Source organism: Cetorhinus maximus, chromosome 20 (assembly GCF_964194155.1).
Source record: "Cetorhinus maximus chromosome 20, sCetMax3.hap1.1, whole genome shotgun sequence".
Lineage (NCBI taxonomy): Eukaryota > Metazoa > Chordata > Chondrichthyes > Lamniformes > Cetorhinidae > Cetorhinus > Cetorhinus maximus.
In genome coordinates this window covers 35847424-35866755 of record NC_135898.1, presented here as the reverse complement: position 1 = coordinate 35866755, position 19332 = coordinate 35847424, and the positions used below count along the sequence as shown (strand labels likewise).

General features: G+C 45.0%; 1 protein-coding gene across 1 annotated transcript in view; it reads right to left on the bottom strand.

Moving 5' to 3' along the window:
* Positions 1-19332, bottom strand: part of LOC144694658 (transmembrane protein 26-like) — a 60413-nt gene that overhangs the window by 27153 nt on the left and 13928 nt on the right. The window contains exon 2 of the mRNA XM_078565249.1: positions 5011-5140. Coding sequence (XP_078421375.1) covers positions 5011-5140 — 130 coding nt within the window. The remainder of the gene's footprint in view (positions 1-5010; positions 5141-19332) is intronic.

Genomic DNA, 19332 nt, shown 5'->3' with positions numbered 1-19332 from the left:
GACCCTTCTCCATGCGTAAAACATCTCTCCTTGTACACTACACCTTCACCTTTCATGAATACAGACGAGATAGGAGAACACCTCTGCCTCAATCATACACAGCCAAGAATAAACGTGACATGACCCAGCAAAGCATGTGAACAAGTTTCCTTCCACGAGCACACTTAACATTAAGGTCGAGGCATCACTGATGTCAAGAATGATCTGAAAAAGCGGCGCACACTGTGGTGATATGAAAGCAGCACAGTACATACACAAGGGACCCATGATAGCGACATCAGCAATAATTGGGGGAGGCACCACGGTATCACATCTGACTGACAGCAACACAGCGCATCACAAAAAGGAGGCATACACAGAGGAGGTGTGAAATGGGTGGGATCCTATTTACATTTGTGAACATTATATACATGTTGTGAACACCCGTGCCACCATTGTCCTCCTAAATTTTCTTTAACTTTCTTAACCCCACTGCTACATCTAGGTGCATCCTGACATCCACAGCGGAGGTGGAGGCAGCCTGCTGATTACTATGCCCTGTTGCCTATGATGACTTTGGAGGACGTCCTCTGGGGGGCTGAGACCTAGAGGACCCCGGCCTGCTTTGGGCGTCCTGCTGTGAGGCAGGTGCACCCTCCTCAGCTTGGTGGAGCTGGAGGTGATTGGGTCACAGGAAAAGGAGATTGGGATCGGCCCGACAGTCCCGGAGTCACCTGGGTGGATGGCCCCATGGCCTCCATCTGCAGGTCCACCTCTCTATGGATGCCCAAGGGCCCTTGGCTGACTCCTTGAGGAGAAAGGGCAGCTGGAGTAAGATCGAGATGCCTCGGCCCCCTCTTGCACGGCGACTCCTGGATGCCACCAATGCCTACAGCGATGGAGTGCTTGTCCTGCAGCAGTGCAGGACCAATGTCCTGGACTAAGGTCTCCATGGTGGCTGCCATCCTGCCAGTGTTTCCCTTGCTGTATTGGCATGTTGGCGCTATCGCCTGAGACTGAACATGGACGGACTCCTCCACCGTCCGGTGCAAACTGAAGAATGCAGCTGTCATCCCTTCCTGATGTTCCCGTGATTGTTGCTGCAGCTCTGCCAACTGATTTAGGGCTGAGTCTGGAGGCTTGTCATCTGACTGAGACTCAGCAGAACCCTGACCTCCAGCTGTACTCTAAGTGCCGGTGACCTTGGATGTCCCTGCCTTCGCCTGCTGTGGACCAGATTGTGTGCTGTGCTTACCAGATTGTGACCCCATGGCACTGAGGCATGTGTCTCTGCACTGGTTGAGTTCTGTGATGGGTCTTCTTTTGGTAATTCTTCAGGATCCTCATCCAAGGTGTCGTTGGGGCTCGAGCTAAGGACCTGGCTGGTTGAGGCTGTTGGACGCTTGGCTGAGGTTCTTATGAAAGAAAGTAGAGATAATTAGTGTATGGCAGGCACCTCTAAAACAGGACAACGTACTCGCTGTATGATTGTCTGAGGGATGTGCTGGTGCAGGATCTTCATGCAGGTGTATGCCACCGATCTCACCATTGACGCAGGCACAGTCTGTGTCCTCTCTGGCCAGCTCAATGGCTCGGTTTTCAAACTGAGAGGACCTTGAGTTCCGGCACTCCACCCCTGGTCTGGGAACTCTCTCTGCCATTGTGTGCAGTCTTGTCCTGCATAAAGACAAATGGAGAGAGTGTGAGCAAGACACTTGCCAGGGCAAATGATAAAGATGCCTGGCATGTGTGGGTGGTGAGAGGAGCCATGGACGGGATGAGGACATGATCTCCAGAGGAGATGAGGCCAGATGGAGATGTGAGGTGTGTGTGAGAGTGAGTGGAGATGTCCCTTGAGCTGGCAGTGAGTGAGATGCCAGTGAATGTGTGATGGCCCTGTGAGTGTGTGAGTTGAGATTGATGAGATGGCTGCCTTACCTTGATGGCACGAATGAGAACATTCATCTTCATTCTGCATGGAGTGCCTGACCTCTTCTGTGCAGCGTTGGCAGTGACCACTGTTGCCACCGCCTCCCAAGCTGGATTTGGTGAGCTTGCTGGACCGCCTGTGGTCAAAGCGGGGGTAAAGAACATCGCAGCAGGCCTCGACTGCATCCAAAAGGCATTCCAGGGAGGCGTCACTGATTTTGGGGGCTGCCGTCTTCTTGGCTTTCAGGGCCATGTCATCAGTGGAGCAGTCCTGGGGTGCAGACATTAAGAACACTGTGTGAGGCTGCACTTTAAATATGGTGTGAGGAAGCAGTGAGCTCAAGGCGGGGAGGGCAAATCCAGAGGCTGCCCACCAGCAATCCGGTGTGTTTCCTGTGTATGCATATTTAATGAGGTGGGAGCAGATGATATGGCGTGAAAGCCTGCTATTGCAGTCAACTGGTACAACGCAGATTTTCACACCCGCCACCGCATTTAGTGCACTGAGGGCAAAATCCCGCCCACAGTTTCATGTTGTCGTTAAAAATAGGATAGTATACTTGGGGGGAGGTGTTGTATAAAGGGCTAACAGATGAGATTATGCTGTTATATGAGGTAGATGCTGATATCCCACTGACATCAGTCAGTCATATGTTAGACTCGAGAAAGAGGTTGGAACACCATGCCTAGGAGCAACATGCCTACTCTGTTACCTGCTTAGAAGTAGTACTAATAAAAAAATGTTAAGCAGATACCAGAATATGTCTATAGTCTGTCTACTAACCAAATCCCACGCCGAGAGTTCCAGATAGAAGGACTGTCTCAGAATATCTTTGACAGAACCTTCCGAACCTACGATCCCTACCACCGAGAAGGACAAGGGCAGCAGACACATAGCGGCACCACCATGTGCAACTTCCTCTCAAAGCCTGACCTGGAATTGCTGTTCCTTCACTGTTGCTGGGTCAAAAACCTGGAACTCCCTGCCTAAGAGCACTGCGGGTGTAGCTATGGTTCAAGAAGACAGTGCTCCATCACTTCCATGAGTGCCGCTGCTGGCCTTCCCAGAGACGCTTACATCCCATGAATGAGTCAAAAAAAAGGTAGAGCTTGGGGGCATGAACACACAGGATCATAGAATTGTTACAGCACAGAAGGAGGTTATTCAGCCAATTGAGTCTGCACTGGTTCTCTGAATGTACATTGAACCTAGTGCCATTCTCCTACCTTCTCCCCATAACCCTGTACATTTCACCTAGTGCCATTCTCCTGCCTTCTCTCCATAACCCTGTACATTGTTCCTCTTCAAATAATCATCTGATTCCCTCTGGAATGCCTCAATATTGCACCTGCCTCCACCACACTCTCAGCAGTGCATTCCTAACCACTCGGTGTGTGAAAAAGGTTTTGCTCATATCACTTTTGCTTCTTTTGACAATTACCTTAAATCTGTGCCCTCTGGTTCTTGATCCTTCCGCCAGTGGGAACAGTTTCTCTCTATCTATCCTGTCCTAGCACCTCATGATTTTGAATATTTCCAACAAATCTCCTCTTAGCCTTATTTTCTCCAGGAAAATTATCCTATCTTCTCGAATCTATCTTCATAACTAAAGTTTCTCATCCCTGGAATTATTCTTGTAAACCTCTTCTGCACTCTCTCCTATTCCTTCACACCCTTCCCAAAATATGGTGCCCAGAACTGTACACAGTACTCCAGCTGAGGCCTAACTAATGTCTTACTCTGAACGCACCTATTAATTTACTATTCTCTATTTTAGTGCTGTCTCTCCCTGTATTTTGTGCACCCTGGTATTCCTCTCCTGGTTTCCTCCTGATATTTTCTCCTAGTTCCCACACTCCTGCTGAGTTAATTTAAACCCTCCTCAACAACACAACATCCATGTGAAAACAATGCTGAGATGTCAGATGATGTTGTCAAGGGGCAGCATGTAGATGAGAAAGAGTGGTGGGCGGGGGGGGCAAGGATAGACCCTTGCGGGACACAAAAGGTAACAGTGTGGGAAAGGATAGAAAAACCAGTGCAAGAAATATGTTGGCTATGATTAGATAGATAAGAAATGGAACCACGTGAGAGCAGACCCACCCAGATGGACAATGGTGGAGGACCATTGTCGAGATGGTGTGATCAATTGTGTCAAAAGTTGTGAAGGATGAGGAGTGATAACTTACCTTCGTAATAGTCACAGAAGAAGTAATTTATGCACTGCTTGAGAGTGTGGTGGAGGCAGGTGCAATCGAGGCATTCCAGAGGGAATTAGATGATTATTTGAAGAGAAACAAAGAGTGGTTTCAATACTCTAGCAGGGATAGAAACCTGACTGGAGGGATTCGAACATGGAGTTCTGGGAAAGATTTAACCGGATTTGGGAGGCAAAAACAAGTTCCAAGGATTTTGCAGAGGAAAGGGAAGTTGGAGCTAGGGTGGTAATTTGCAAGGATGGTGTGGTCAAGAGTTGTTTCTTTAAGGAGAGGGACAATGACTGCAGATTTGAAGGAAAGAGAAAGAGAGAGAGACCTTTAACAGGTAAGGAAGTAGAGCAAGTTAGACAGCAAATTCCTGATTTCTGCATTTGACGGCACATATTTCTGGCACCAGAAATTGCTGTCCGATTTGGTCTTTAAGAACAGTAGGTACTGATAGCCTCACCATTACTCTTATGACAAAATCTGGACCAATATATTATAGATAGCAATAGCTAGATTATCCAGGCTGTCGTCTTAAAGGTGAAGCATTGCTCCATTGGCACTGTCGGCATTATCCATCTTACTTTAATTATGCACCTGTTGTGACTGTCATTGGTTAGCTGACTGCTTTGTATTCAATGCTTTTTTGGAAGATGAAGTGCTGTAGCGATAAGATGCTAACTCGCTTCGGAGTACACTAAATGCACCAAATGATTCATCAAAAATAGGCTGCGAAACATGAATAAAACTATCATTCATTTGCAAAAGAAAGAACAAGAAAGCCTGCAGGCTAGTGGAAGGTGAGGAAATATTAACCTTAATAGCCATCCAATACCTGTGTCAAATTCAGTTAATGAAATACCAATATTTGTCATGAAATAAGTAGGAAAGACATACCGTGCACTTAATAGAGGAATTCATTGAACTGCAGTCTGTGGTGCGTATATGTCTTTCAAGCTGATACAGTTCAAGGAGCCACACTGGAGGTATTATATTGATTAGATAAAAAAACAGTGCTGGAGAAAATCTGTTTAAGTGAACATAGAAATAGATTAGAACACAGTAAGAGAATCATTAATGATTACTCCTGTCTTTTCAGAGTTAATTTCAATTCATGCATATTTCCTTGTAATATTTCATATTAGCATCACATTTGAAACGTGTGGAGGAACCCAATTTGTAAAGTTAAGTGCAGAATTTATCAGTGTTGAAATGTAACTGCAGTACATTAACAGCCCATTTCCAGTTCTGCTCAGTTGATGAGATTCAATAACTTACATCAAATCAACTGTCGAGCTTATTTCATGGTCAGATCTTCAGTTTCCTCTGCCCTTTAGGTTCTGGAATTCCCTCCCTAAATCTCTATGCATCTCTACCACTTGCTCTTTAAAATCTACCTCTCTGACCAGGCTTTTGGTCACGTGTCCTAATATCACTTTATGTGGCTCAATGAGAGACCTGTTTGATAAAGCTCCTGCCAAGTGTCTTGAATCACAGAATTGTTACAGCACAGGAGACCATTCTACACCAGCTCTCTGAATGAGCAATTCCCTTAATGCCATTCCCTCATTTTCTCCCCATAACCCTGCACATTCTTCCTTTTCAGATAACAGTCTAATTCCCTTCAGAATGCTTTGATGCAACCTGCCTCCACCACACTCTCAGGCAGTGCATTCCAGACCTTAACCACTCGCTGCGTGAAAAAGTTTTTTCCCATATCACTTTTGCTTCTTTTGGCAATTACTTTAAATCTGTGCCCTCTCCTTCTCGATCCTTTCACAAGTGGGAACAGTTTCTCCTGATCTTCTCTGTCCATACCCCTCGATTTTGAATAACTCTATCAAATCCCTCTCACCCTTCTTTTCTCCAAGGAAAACAGTCCTAACTTCTCCAATCTATCTTCATAACAGAAGTTCCACACCCCTGGAATCATTCTCTTGAATATTTTTTGCACTCTCTCCAATGCCTTCACATCCTTCCTAAAGGGCAGTGCCCAGAATTGGATGCAATACTCTAGCTGAGGTTGAACTTGTGTCTTATACAAGTTCAACATAACCTCCTTGCTTTTGTACTCTATGCCCTTATTAATAAAGCCTAAGGTACTGAATGCTTTATTAGCGGCTCTCTCAACCTGTCCTGCCACTTTCAATGACTTATGCACATATACACACAGGTCCCCCTGCTCCCCTTTAAAATTGTACCCTTAGTTTTATACTGTCTCTCCATGTTCTTCCTTCAAAATGAGTCACTTCACATTTCTCCACATCAAACTTCATCTGCCACCTATCCGCCTATTCCACCAACTTATCAATGTCCTTTTCAAGTTCTACACTATCCTCCTCACAGCTCACAATGCTTCTAAGTTTCGTATCAACAGAAAATTTTGAAATTGTGCCTTGTACATCTAGGCCTGCGCCATTAATATATATCAGGAAGAGCAAGTATCCCAACACTGACTCTGGGGGAAACGCCACTACAAACCATTCTCCAGCCCAAAAAATACTCATTAACCATTACTCTCCGTTACCTGTCACTTAGCCAATTCTGTATCCATGTTGCTACTGTCCCTTTTATTCCATGAGCTATATCTTTGCTCACAAATTTGTTGTGTAGTACCGTATCAAAAGCCTTTTGGAAGTCCATGGTACACCATATCAACAGCATTGCCCTCATCAAACCCTCTCTGTTACCTCATCAATAAACTCCAGTAAGTTGATTGAAATAGATTTTCTCTTAAGAAATCCATGCTGGCTTTCCTTAATTAACCCACATTTGTCCATGTGACTATTGATTTTGTCTGAGGTTATTGTTTGTAGAAGTTTCCCCACCACCAAAGTTAAACTGAATGGCCTGTAGTTGAATAGAGGTGTAACATTTGTAATTATCCAGTCCTCTGGCACCACCCCTGAGTCTAAGGAAGACTGAAAAATAGTGCCCAGTGCCTCTGCAATTTCCACTCCCATTTCTCTCTGTATCCTTTGATGAATCTCATCTGGCCTTGGTGCCTTATGAACTTTAAGTACAGGCAGTCTATCTAATACCTCCTCCTGATTAATTTTAAACCCTTCTAGTGTCTGAATTGCCTACTCATTTACCATGACCTGAGCAGCATTTTCTTCTTTGGTAAAGACAGATGCAAAGTATTTATTTAATACCTCAGCCATGCCCTCTGCCTCCATGCGTAAGTCCCCTTTTTGGCCCCTACTCCTTCTTTTACCACTCTTTTACTATTCATTTGCCTATAAGGGGATTCTCTTTTATGTTGGTTGCCAGTCTCTTTTCATACTCCCACTTTGCTTCTCTTGTTTGCTTTTTCACCTCCCCTCTGAACCTCCTATATTCAGCCTGGTTCTCAATTGTATTTTCTACCTGACATTTGTCATAAGCACACTTTTTCTTAATTTCAATCTTTTTTGTCACCCAGGGAGCTCTTGATTTGTTTGCCGTACCTTTCCCTTTTGAGGGAATATAGCTGACTGTGCCTGAACTATCTCTTCTTTGAAGATAGCCCATTGTTCAGCTACCATTTTTCCTGCCAACCTTTGACTCCAATTAATTTGGCCCAGATATGCTCTTACCCCATTGAAGCTGGCTTCCCCCCAGCTAATTATTCTTACTCTGCACTGTTCTTTGTCTTTTATCATAGTCAGCCTAAACAATAATCACTGTACCCTAAATATTCTCCTATTGACACTTGATCCACTTGGCTCACCTCATTTCCAAGAAACAGGTCTAGCAGTGCCTCCTTTCTCATTGGGCTGGAAACATACTGCTGTCAAAAATTTCCCTGAACACACCCTAGGAACTCTTGCCCTTCTCTGCTCTTTACGCTACTACTATCCCAGAGTAGAGATAAGGTAAAGAGAAAGCTACGAATATGGGAAATGATAAACAGAATGTGACAGGAAGGGACAGAGAGCACAAATCTAAGAGTAAATCAGCAGATAAGGCTAGATGTTATAAAAATAATAAAAGGACAAAACTAAAGGCTCTGGGTCTAAATGCACACAGCATTCGAAACAAAACAGATGAAGTCATAGTGCAAATAGAAATAAATAAGTACGATCTGATAGCCATTATAGAGACATAGCTACAGGATAACATGTTAGGACCTGAATATTGAAGGGTACATGACATTTAGAAAGGACGGGAAGCAAGGAAAAGGTGGAGGGGTGGCTCTGTTAATTAATGATGGTATTAGCACACTAGAGAGGGATGACCTAAGTTCAGAAAACAAGGATGTAGAAGTGGTTTGGGTTGAGATGAGAAATGATAAAGGCAAGAAGTCACTTGTGGGATTGGTGTACAGGTCCACTAATTGTAGCTACATGGCAGGACAGAATATAAAGGAAAAGATAATGGGAGCTTGTCAGAAAGGTACAGTGATAATCATGGGGGATTTTAATCAAAGATAGCATAATGGGGAGTTCACAGAATGTTTTTGGGATAGTTTCTTAGAACAATACGTTCTGGAGCCAACCAGAGAGCAGGCTATACTAGGTCTGGTATTGTGCAATGAGACACGATCACAGAATCTTTATAGTGCAGTGGGAGGCTGTTCAGTCCATCAAGTCTGCACTGGCTTCTCTGAAAGAGTGCTATACCTAGTCCCACTCCCCTGCCTTATCCCTGTAACCTTGCACATTCTTTCTTTTCAGATAGCCATCTAGTTCCTTTGAGAATACCTCGATCAAACCTACCTCCACCACCCTTTCAGGAAGTGCATTCCAGACTCTGGGCAAAAAAAATTTCATCACATCACTTTTATTATTTTTTGCCAATTATTTTGAAGCTCCCTTGATTGGGAATAGTTTCTCACTAGTTACCCCGTCCATACCCCTCAGGATCTTGAATACCTCTATCAAACCTTCTCTCAGCCTTCTTTTCTCCATGGAAAACAGTCCCAACCTCTCCAATTTATCCTCATAACTACAGTTCTTTATCATTGGAATCATTCTTGTGAATGTCCTCTGTACTCTCTCCAATGCCTTCACATCCTTACTCAAGTATGGCGCCAAGAACTGGACGCAATATTCCAGATGAGGCCTAACTAGTGTCTTATACAAGTTCAACATGGCCTCCTTACTTTTGTACTCAATGCCCCTAGTATTAAAGCCTAAGATACTATATGCTTTATTAACTGTTCTCTCAGCATGTTCTGCCATTTTCAATGACCTATGTACACATACACTGAGGTCACTCTGTTTTTGCACCTCCTCTAGAGCTTCTCCCCTTATTTTATACTATCTCTCCATATTCTTCCTACCAATATAAATCACCTCACACTTTTCTGCATTGCACTTCATCTGCCACTTGTCTGCTCAATCCACCAACATGTCTGTGTACTTTTGAAGTTCAAGACTATCCGCATCATAGTTGACAATGTCTCTAATCTTCATATCATCTGAAAATTTTGAAATCATACCCTGAACATCACAATCTAGGTCATTAATCTACATCAGGAAGAGCAAAGTTCCCAACACTGACCCCTATGGAACTCTACTACAAACCTTCATCCAATCTGAAAAACATCCATTAACCACTACGCTTTGTTTCCTGTCACTTAGCCAATTCCTTATCCAAGTGCCTACTCTCCCTTTTATTCCATGAGCTAGAACTTTGCTCACAAATTTGTTGTGTGGCACCATATCAAATGCCTTTTGAAAATCCATATACACCATATCAACAGAGTTGCTCTTATCAACCTTCTCTTTAACCTCCTCGAAAAACTTCAGCAGGTTAGTTAAACATGATTTTCCCCAAATGAATCCATGCTGGCTTTCCTTAATTATCCTGCACATGTCTAAGTGGCAATTGATTTTGTCCTGAACTATAGTTTCCAGAAGTTTCCCGACCACAGAAGTCAAACTGACTGGTCTGTAGTTGCCAGCTTTATCCTTGCATCCCTTTTTGAACAAGGGTGTAACATTTGCAATTCCCCAGATCTCTGGAACCACCCCTGATTAATTGATAACCTCATAATGAAGACACCCCTAAGTGGCAGCGATCACAATATGATTGAGTTTTACATTCAGTTTGAGGGAGTGAAGAGTGGGTCCGAGACTAGTGTTTTAAACTTAAATAAGGGAAATTATGAGCGCATGAAAGCAGAGTTAGCTAAAGTGAACTGGCAAATGAGGTTAAGGGATAGGTCAATAGAGATGCAGTGACAGACTTTTAAAAGGATATTTCTGGATACACAGAATAGGTACATTCCAATGAGAAAGAAAACTTCCAAGGGGAGGACCCACCATCCGTGATTAACTAAAAAAGCTAAAGACAGTATCACACTTAAAGAAAAAGCAAATAATGGCACAAAGACAGGTGGCATGTCAGAAGATTGGACAAAATATAAAGAACAGCAAAGAATGACAAAAATAATAATAAGGAGGGAAAATTAGAGTATGAGAGGAAGTTAGCTAGAAATATAAAGACGGATAATGAGAGTTCCTATAGACATTTAAATAAGGAGAGTTTAAAAAAGTGAGCATTGGTCCTATAGAAAGTGATCCTGGGGAATTAATAATGGAAAATAAGGAGATGGCAGATGAATTGAACAGTATTTTGCATTGGCTTTCAATATAGTGGATACAAGCAACATTCCAGAAATAGCTGTAAATCAGGAAATGGAAGGGAAAGAGGAACTCAGGAAAATCACAATCACCAGAGAAGTGGGATTGTGCAAATTGTTGGAGCTGTGGGCTGACAAATCCCTGGGTCCTGATGGTCTTGGAAGAAGTAGCTAGTGAGATAGTTGATGTGTTGGTTTTAATTTTCCAAAACTCTCTGGATTCGGGGAATGTTCCATTAGATTGGAAAATAGCAAATGTAACTCCTTTATTCAAAAAGTGGAGGAGACAGAAAGCAGGGAACTACAGGCCAGTTAGCTTAACATTGGTCATAGGGAAAATGTTAGAAGCTATTATTAAAGATATTAAAGCAGGACACTTAGAAAAAATTCAAGGTAATCAGACGGAGTCAACAATCGGTTTGTGAAAGGGAAATCATGTTTAACCAATTTATTGGAGTTCTTTAAAGGAGTCATATGTGCTGTGGATAAAGGGGAACTGGTGGATGTACTGTACTTAGATTTCCAGAAGGCATTTGATAAGGTGCCACATCAAAGATTACTGAGGAAAAATAAAAGCTCATGGTGTAGGGGGTAACACATCGGTATGGGTAGATGATTGGCTAGCTAAAAGGAAACAGAGGACAGCCACAAATGGGTCTATTTCTGGTTGGCAGGATGTAATGAGTGATGTGCAACAGGGGTCAGTGCTGGACCTCAATTTTTTACAATTTATATAAATGACTTGGATGAAGGGACTGAAGGCATGGTTGCTAAATTTAATGACCGCACAAAGATAGGTAGGAAAGTAGGAAGAGGACATAAGGAGGCTACAAAATGACAGACAGGTTAAGTGAGTGGGCAAATATCTGGAAAATACAGTATAATGTGGGCAAATGTGAAATTTTCCATTTTGGCGGGAAAAATAAAAAAGAAGCATGTTATCTAAATGGTGAGAGATTGCAGAGCTCTGAGATTCAAAGGGATCTGGGTGTCCTAGTGCGTGAATCACAAAAGGGTAGTATGCAGGTACAGAAAGAATTAGGAAAGCTAATAGAATGTTATCAATTATTGCGAGGGGAATTGATTGCTAAAGTAGGGAGATTATGCTTCAGTTATACAAGGCATTGGTGAGACCATATCTGGAGTACTCTGTACATTATTGGTCTCCTTATTTAAGGAAGGATGTAAATGCATTAGAAGCAGTTCAGAGAAGGTTCACTAGACTAATACCAGGAATGAACGGGTTGTGTTATGAGGGAAGGTTGGACAGGTTAGGCTTGTATCTGCTGGAGTTTAGAAGAGTAAGAGGTGACTTGATTGAAACCTTTAAGATCCTGAGGGGTCTTGACAGGGTGGATGTGGAGAGAATGTTTCCTCTTGTAGGAGAATCTAGAACTAGGGGTCACTGTTTAAAAGTAAGGGGTCGCTCATTTAAGACAAAGATGGGGAGAATTTTTTTTCTCTCTGAGGGTCGTGAGGCTTTGAAACTTTCTTCCTCAAAAGGCGGTGGAAGCAGAGTCTGAATGTTTTTAAGGCAGAACTGGATAGATTCTGGATAAAAAGGTAGTGAATGGGTATCGGGGGTAGGCAGGAATGTGGAGTGAAGATTACATTCGGATCAGCCATGATTTTACTGAATGGCGGAGCAGGCTCAAAGGGCCGAGTGGCCTACTCCTGCTCCTAATTTGTATGTACGTATGTATATACGTATGTAAGTATATATTCAGATAATTAAAGTCATCCATTATAACTACTTGATAAGTTTTGCACTTCTCCGTAATTTCCTTGCAAATTTGTTTCTCTACACCCTTCCCACTTGTTAGTTGCCTATAGACTATGCCGAGCAATGTAATTGCACCATTTTTGTTCCTTAGCTCTAGCTGAATAGTTTCTGTCCCTGACCCCTCTGGGACATCCTCTCTCTCCAGCACTGCAAATGCTCTCCTTAATCAATGCAGTCACCCTTCCCCCTTTTCTTGCTTTGCTACCTTTCCTGAACACTTTGTATCCATGTTAAGGGATGATGTCTAAATGCAAGTTGTTGTTGTTAAATGTTAGAACGTTTGAGGGTATGTGTTACAATTTTCAGATATTACGACAAATAGCAAATCCTCCTTCACTGTGAACCAAAGAATGGCTTTACAAGCACACAATCTGGTAATCCCCCTTTTATCCCGTTTTTTATCCTTTTTTTCTCCAACACTACCCCACCCCATCCCCAAAAGGGCCATCTGTTACTGTTTCATGTTGTTCTTTCACACAATGCTTACCCTTGTTCTGCTATTATCACATTCTGCTTTCTTACCTTTATGCCACTATCAGTACCTTTTTTAGCCCTTACCACTACCATTAACACTCCCTTTGCCCTTTAGTTCATGACACCTTTGTCAATCTCTCCTTTGTCCCCACCTATCGCTGGCCTTCTATCCAGCTCCACCTGCTCCACCCCTCTTAAACAGTATAAATTTCATCACAATTCTACTTCTCCTTAGAAGGGTCATACGGACTCAAAATGTTAACTCTGTTTCTCTTTCCACAGATGCTGCTAGACCTGCTGAGTTTTTCCAGCATTTTCAGTTTTTGTATCAGATTTGCAGCATCTGCATTATTTTGCTTTCACAATCTGGAAATGTTATGCTAAACAGGGCTAAAATAAGCTTCCCCGTTACTGACATTAGCTCACTGTAAATAGCACAAGCCCTTGAGGACCATAGAAGATGGATCTGTCAGACATCAGGGTTAGGCTATAATGTAAGGAACATGTTTATGGAAAGTGAAAAGACCAACACAGTAGATTCAAAAGCTTACAACCTGCCACTTACCAAATAACTGTCTGAACTCTCCCAGTATCACTGAACTTGTGTTAACATCAATAAAGCAAAACTTAAATGTGACATTGGGAGGAATTCTCCCATCCCGCTCATGGTGGGTTTTGTGGCGGGCAGGAATAGAGAATCCGGCGGCAGGCAAAAAGTTGTAAATCTGCCGGGGTCAAAACAGGTCGCAATTCTCCTGCTCAGAAAGAAAGGAGGAAGACCTCCTTGCGGTGAAAGCCAATGGCTTCATAAGCCCTGTTTAAGGGCTGCTCAGAACTTAGTGGCTTCACATCACAGTTGCTGCATCTCAAGAGTAACACATAGGAGAGAGTTTTTCCTATGGTGGGCAGCCCACGGGGGCGGGAGTGGGCGGCGGCGAGCTTGGAGCCGATCGCCGCCTGCAATCAGCTGCGCGCTACCATTTGACGTGGGCGGACCAATTAAGGCCTGCCCAGCGTAATGCGTGGCCGGTAGCACTCAGCGCTACCTGTGCGAGCGGGAGGAGGAGGGAGAGTCGGGACCTGCGCTCTTTTGCACATGCACATGAAAGAGCGCAGCAATCTCCCCGAGGCGCAGAGCTGCCTCAGGGAGATTGAATGGATCATAAAAGTTTTCAATAAATAAAGTAAAAATTTATTTAAACATGTACCCTCATGTGACAGTGTCACATGAGCTGGGACATGTTTGTGAAGTTTGGAAAAATTATTTAATTATTTTATAAAACCTGCAGGAAACCTCATCCTGCCCGTGGATGAGGTTTCCTGAAAAACACAAAGGCCGCTTAGGCTCTTCACTTGCCTGCCAACATTAAGTTTGGACGGACAGCATTCTTAACAAGTTTAATTACTGTTTTAATGGCCTTAATAGGCTGTTGACAGTTCAGTGAGCATGCAGCCATCTCCGGCGCGTGCCCGCCAATCAAAATATCTAAATGAATCGCAATGATGTCATTTTACACGTCGGCGTGTTGGGCCCGCCCCCGCATGCCGACGGCAAAATTCTGCCCATAGGAATGTTGAATTTGGGAATGCAGGCAATAGTGAAGGAGGCACAGCTGTACCATACATGGCATTCCATCAAAGAAGGCCTGTCACGTGTTCACCAGAATTGACACTCTCAACAGGCCAAAGGGCATCCACTCATTGACCATGGGCAACTGATTGGTCATCAATATACCACATCAGAGATTGGAGTGCAGAGCTGGGTTGGGTCATTCATCTCACTTAAACTTTAGCATCCAACACAGGGCTCAAGATGTTACATATTTTCGATGCCATCTTGGTCGTTCAATGTGTGTGCTAGTGTCTCAAGGGCAAGGCAGCATCAGCCATCATGCAAGTAGGGCAGGAAAAGCTATGGACCCTTACAGTTTCCAAACGTGTCATCTTCTGAGCTTCACTTTCTTGCCCCTTGAATCATTAATGGTTTCAATGTTTCCTTTCAGAGAAAAGGCAGAAGTACATATGGATCCAGGGCCCAATGCTGCCTTTGTCAGGGTTCTAATGTAATGGAGGAGGTGAAGGAGGGAGAGCCGACTCCACGCGCAGCTCCAGCAGGAGGGACATGGTCAAGCAGAGCCAGAGCATGAACAGGAGGGTCAGGAGGAGAGACCCAGACAACCGGGCCGACTATCGTAGAAGAGTCTTCTATTTACAAATGAGTGAGAGGCAACACTGTGCATGTCTGCTTTTGTCCTGAGCTCTGGTATCACATATGCCACATTCTTCGTGAAGGCCTAACACCACGTGGAGTTGGAGGGTATCCACTGCCAGTGGCTTCGAAGGTGGCCGCAGCACTCAATTTCTTGGTCTCTGGTTCTTTCCAAGGATCAACAGGGGACCAGTGCGGCATCTCTCAGTCCGCAACACATTGATGCATAAAGGAGGTCACAGATTCCCTTTACAGGAAGGCCCATCATTGTGTCAGGTTTGCTCTGGATGAAGTTGGCCAGGCTGTGAGATTCACTGGCTTCACCACCATCTCAGGCTCCCCAAGAGTTCAGGGTGCAATAGACTGCCCCCATGTGGCTATACGGTCTTCATGGCAGCAGCACCTAGTGTTTATAAACCACAAGGGCTATCATTCCATCGATGTACAACTGGTGTATGATCACCGGAAGCACATGCTGCACGTTTGTGCACGGTACCCTGGGAGTTTCCATGACTCCTACATCCTGTGTCACTCCCAGGTGCCTGAGATTTTTGAGGGGCCATTATGTCTGCAGGGATGGCAGCATGAGGATAAGGGGTACCCACTGAAACCCTGGCTGATGACACTGGTGCATTGCCCTCAGAGTCGTTCCGAGGAGAGGTACAACACTGCTCACAGCTCACATGCTCCCTCATAGAGCAAGCCATAGGGCTTTAGGAGATGCGCTTTAGATGCTTGCACCAATCAGGTGGCTCATTACAATACACTCCTGACAGGGTTTCCTGCATCATTGCAGTGTGTTGTGCCCTTCACAATCTGGTAATACAAAGAGGTGACCTCCTGCTAGAGGATGAACTGGAGGAGGATGAGAGCTCATCAGAGGATGAAGATCCGGAGGCCCAGGAACCTCAGGAGGCTGCTGAGGGTCAGAATGAGCGCGATCACACCATGGAGGAAGGAAAACATGGCAGACGTGCCCGTGATATGTTAATTGCTGACAGATTCCAGGAAGAGTAAAGTTAAGTGAGGGAATATGGCCACTTCTCCCTTAGCCGTCAATGCCATTTTCTTTCAACTCAGGGGATGTCCACCCACTTACTGCGAGAAAAAAAGCCCTGCATTCATACTTGCATTTTCTGACCCCATGAATCGCCAGGCCATGATCCTTGCTTTGGTCCATGGGGCCCTGTGAGTGAGCTCACTCTAGGAACTGAGAGTCCACTTAGGAACAAGAGCGATGCAAGAGAAGACTTGAACCTTCGCTGCCATCTAATGATGCAAACACTGCTGTGACTGAGATGTGGACATGCCAAGGGATCCCCTCCTCCCTTGCATGTCTTTTCTTTTGCCACTACCACTGAGGAGACACATATGCTGCTAGATTATCAATGCTGATGAGCTGCCCTTGCTCAATGGTGTTCCTTGGAAGAAGGGTTAGAAACGCTTACATCATACATTTCCAATAAAGATTTAAACACATCTCCCTGACATCACACAAGGATGTAGATATTAGTTCAACTGAGGTTGACATCACAGGAATATGAATCTCACGGTGGGACACTATCACTGAGTGGGAGGAAGGCTAAACCTCGAAATAAGGGGATTCCAAAGTCTTATTAAGTATTAAAAGTACAATTTATTTACATGTCTAGCACACCCATGACCCAAAAGTGACATCAATTTTTCTTAACTTTCCTAACTTTACCAGTACACCTTGGTGCAGCCCCAATATCTGGAGCAGTGATGGAGGCAGCCTGCTAACTGCTACGTTCTGCTGTCTGTGATGACCTTGGCAGACGTCCTCTAGTGGCCTGATAAAGTCGCCTGCTCAGAGACAGTAGCGTCCTCGGCGGCCTGAGAAGCTGGAGTGGATGGGGTCACAGGCAGAGAGGGCTGTGAACAGCTTCACACCATTGAAGTGTCCTGAGAGGAGGCCCCTGGGGTGTCTGGCTGTTGCTCATCCTCCTTGTGGGTGCCTGAGGGCCCCACCCTGACTCCTGCACCTGAAGGGAGGTCAAGGTGCCTTGTGCCCATGTCACTCACATCTTGATGGTGCCCACCAGGGTGTGTGGCCATGGAGTGCAGGGCCAAGCGCAAATCCAGCAAGGCCTGCTGGACCAAGGTTCTCCATGGTGGTCACCAGCCTTCCCATTGTGACCTCGAGGTGCTCGCATGTCAGAGTCACGACATCAGACAGAACACAGACGGACTCCTCCATCGTTTGCTCTAGCCTGCTGAGTGAATGTCAAATCTCTGCCTGATGTTCCGCCACTTGTCATTGCATCTCCAGCATTGAATTGGCGGCCGTTTCCAGAGGCTCATCATCTGACTTGGACTGAGCAGGTGGCTGGTCTCCAGCAGCCCTCCGCGTGCTGGAGGCCTGGGCTGTCCCTGCCTCTGACTGCTGCGGGGACATTTCAGTGAGGTGTTCCCCAGAAAGTGAGCCCGAGCCTAATCTGCATCTGTGCCCCACTGACGTGTGTGTCTCTGAGCTGGTGGAGCACCATGATGGTTCTTCTGGAGATTCATCCTCAGATGAAGTCTGTGGCCTCGCAATGGTGCAGGACAGGCTTGGGGGCCTTGCTCTGCTGGTGCCCAGAAAATAGAAATTAGAGCTTCAGTTAATGAGCATGAGCTAGACAAGATTACATGTGACTCACTGTAATTATCTGGATTTGATGAAGTGATGGAGCTGTGATCCATACTAGGTTGATGGGAGAGGCCAATCTTCTCCTTCCCCACAGGAGCAATCCCTGTCCTCCCCAGCTGGCTCAGGTACAACCTCCTCAAACTCAGTAAGGGCAATGATGTCAGCCATCCCTCCCCCGGGTCTACGCTCTCTCACGCCTATTGTGCACTAGCTTGGCCTGTACGAAGAAGAAAGGATGGAACAGAGGTTGGGTGAGATGCATGTCCCCTGTGTGTGGTGAGCCCTCCCCAGATGGGCCAGAGGATGGAGTGTGAGCAACAAGATAGATGGGATGGTGGTGATGTGAAAGTCTAGGTGAGAGAATGAGTGTTGGTATGTGTCCACCTCTAACAATTGCGTGACATCCCTGAAGAGAGTAGCTATTTGAGTGCATGATGCCATGATGAGAGTTTGATATTGGAGTGGGTTGAAGGATGACTTACTCTGGCGGAGCGGATGAGATCATTCATCCTTTTCCTGCACTGGGTGGCATTTCAGGTGCAGCTGCGCTGACCTGCTCCGCAATGGCCTCCCAGGGCGGAGAAGTGAGACTGCTGTGCTTCCTGCAGCCATCCTTGAGCTAGGGGACGTACCTTTGTGCCTGCACCCCTCTGGTCAAGGCCTGGAGGGCCTGGTGGGTGGAGCAGGGTGCTGCCTTCCTCTTGAGGTTCTCAGCCATCTTCTTCTGGCTGCCAGACATCTCTGGTGGGCTGGAGAGAGTGAGCTTATGTGTTGGACTGACCTTTAAATATGGCACCCGAACAGCTGACGGCGGGCGGATGAATCAGCTCCCGACCCACCAGGTGATTTGGACCGATATGCGCCTTTGCATAATTAATGACCCTCTAAGCGCAGAATCAGACGCGAGTTCCTGCTATTCCGGACAGCGGGGTGAGCGCTCCCGAAAACATCCGCCACCGCACTTAGACTCATTTATGGAAAATTCCGCCTTTTGAGTCTGCATGTAGTCATCAAAAGCTTATTTCTAAACAGGCAGCTGTACATAAATATAAAGCACAAAAGAAAGAAATTGGATTTATATAATGCCTTTCACAACTGCAGCATGTCCCAATGCTCTTTACTGCCAGTGAAGTGTTTTAAATTTGTAATCACTACTATAAATGTGAGGAATTTGTAGGGAAATGTAGCAACCAATTTGTGTACAGCAAGGTTCCACAAATAACAATGGGATCATGACCAAGTAAACTGTTTTAGTAATGGTATTTGAGGGATAAATACTGGCCAAGATACTGACTAGAACTCCCCTGTTCTTCCTCGAATAATGCTCTTGGGTCCTTTTTGTCCTCTTCAGATGGGGCCTCCTCACCTTATCTAACCTACCAATAACAGCCATGGTTGATAAATTGGTTTATCTTTACTCATTTTTACCAACATGTCTACTGTGCTGCAAGGACAGAATTTGCAGCAAGATCACTCAATGGACAAAGTTACACACCACTCTGAGGTATTCAAGTAAAGATTTGAGATTAGTT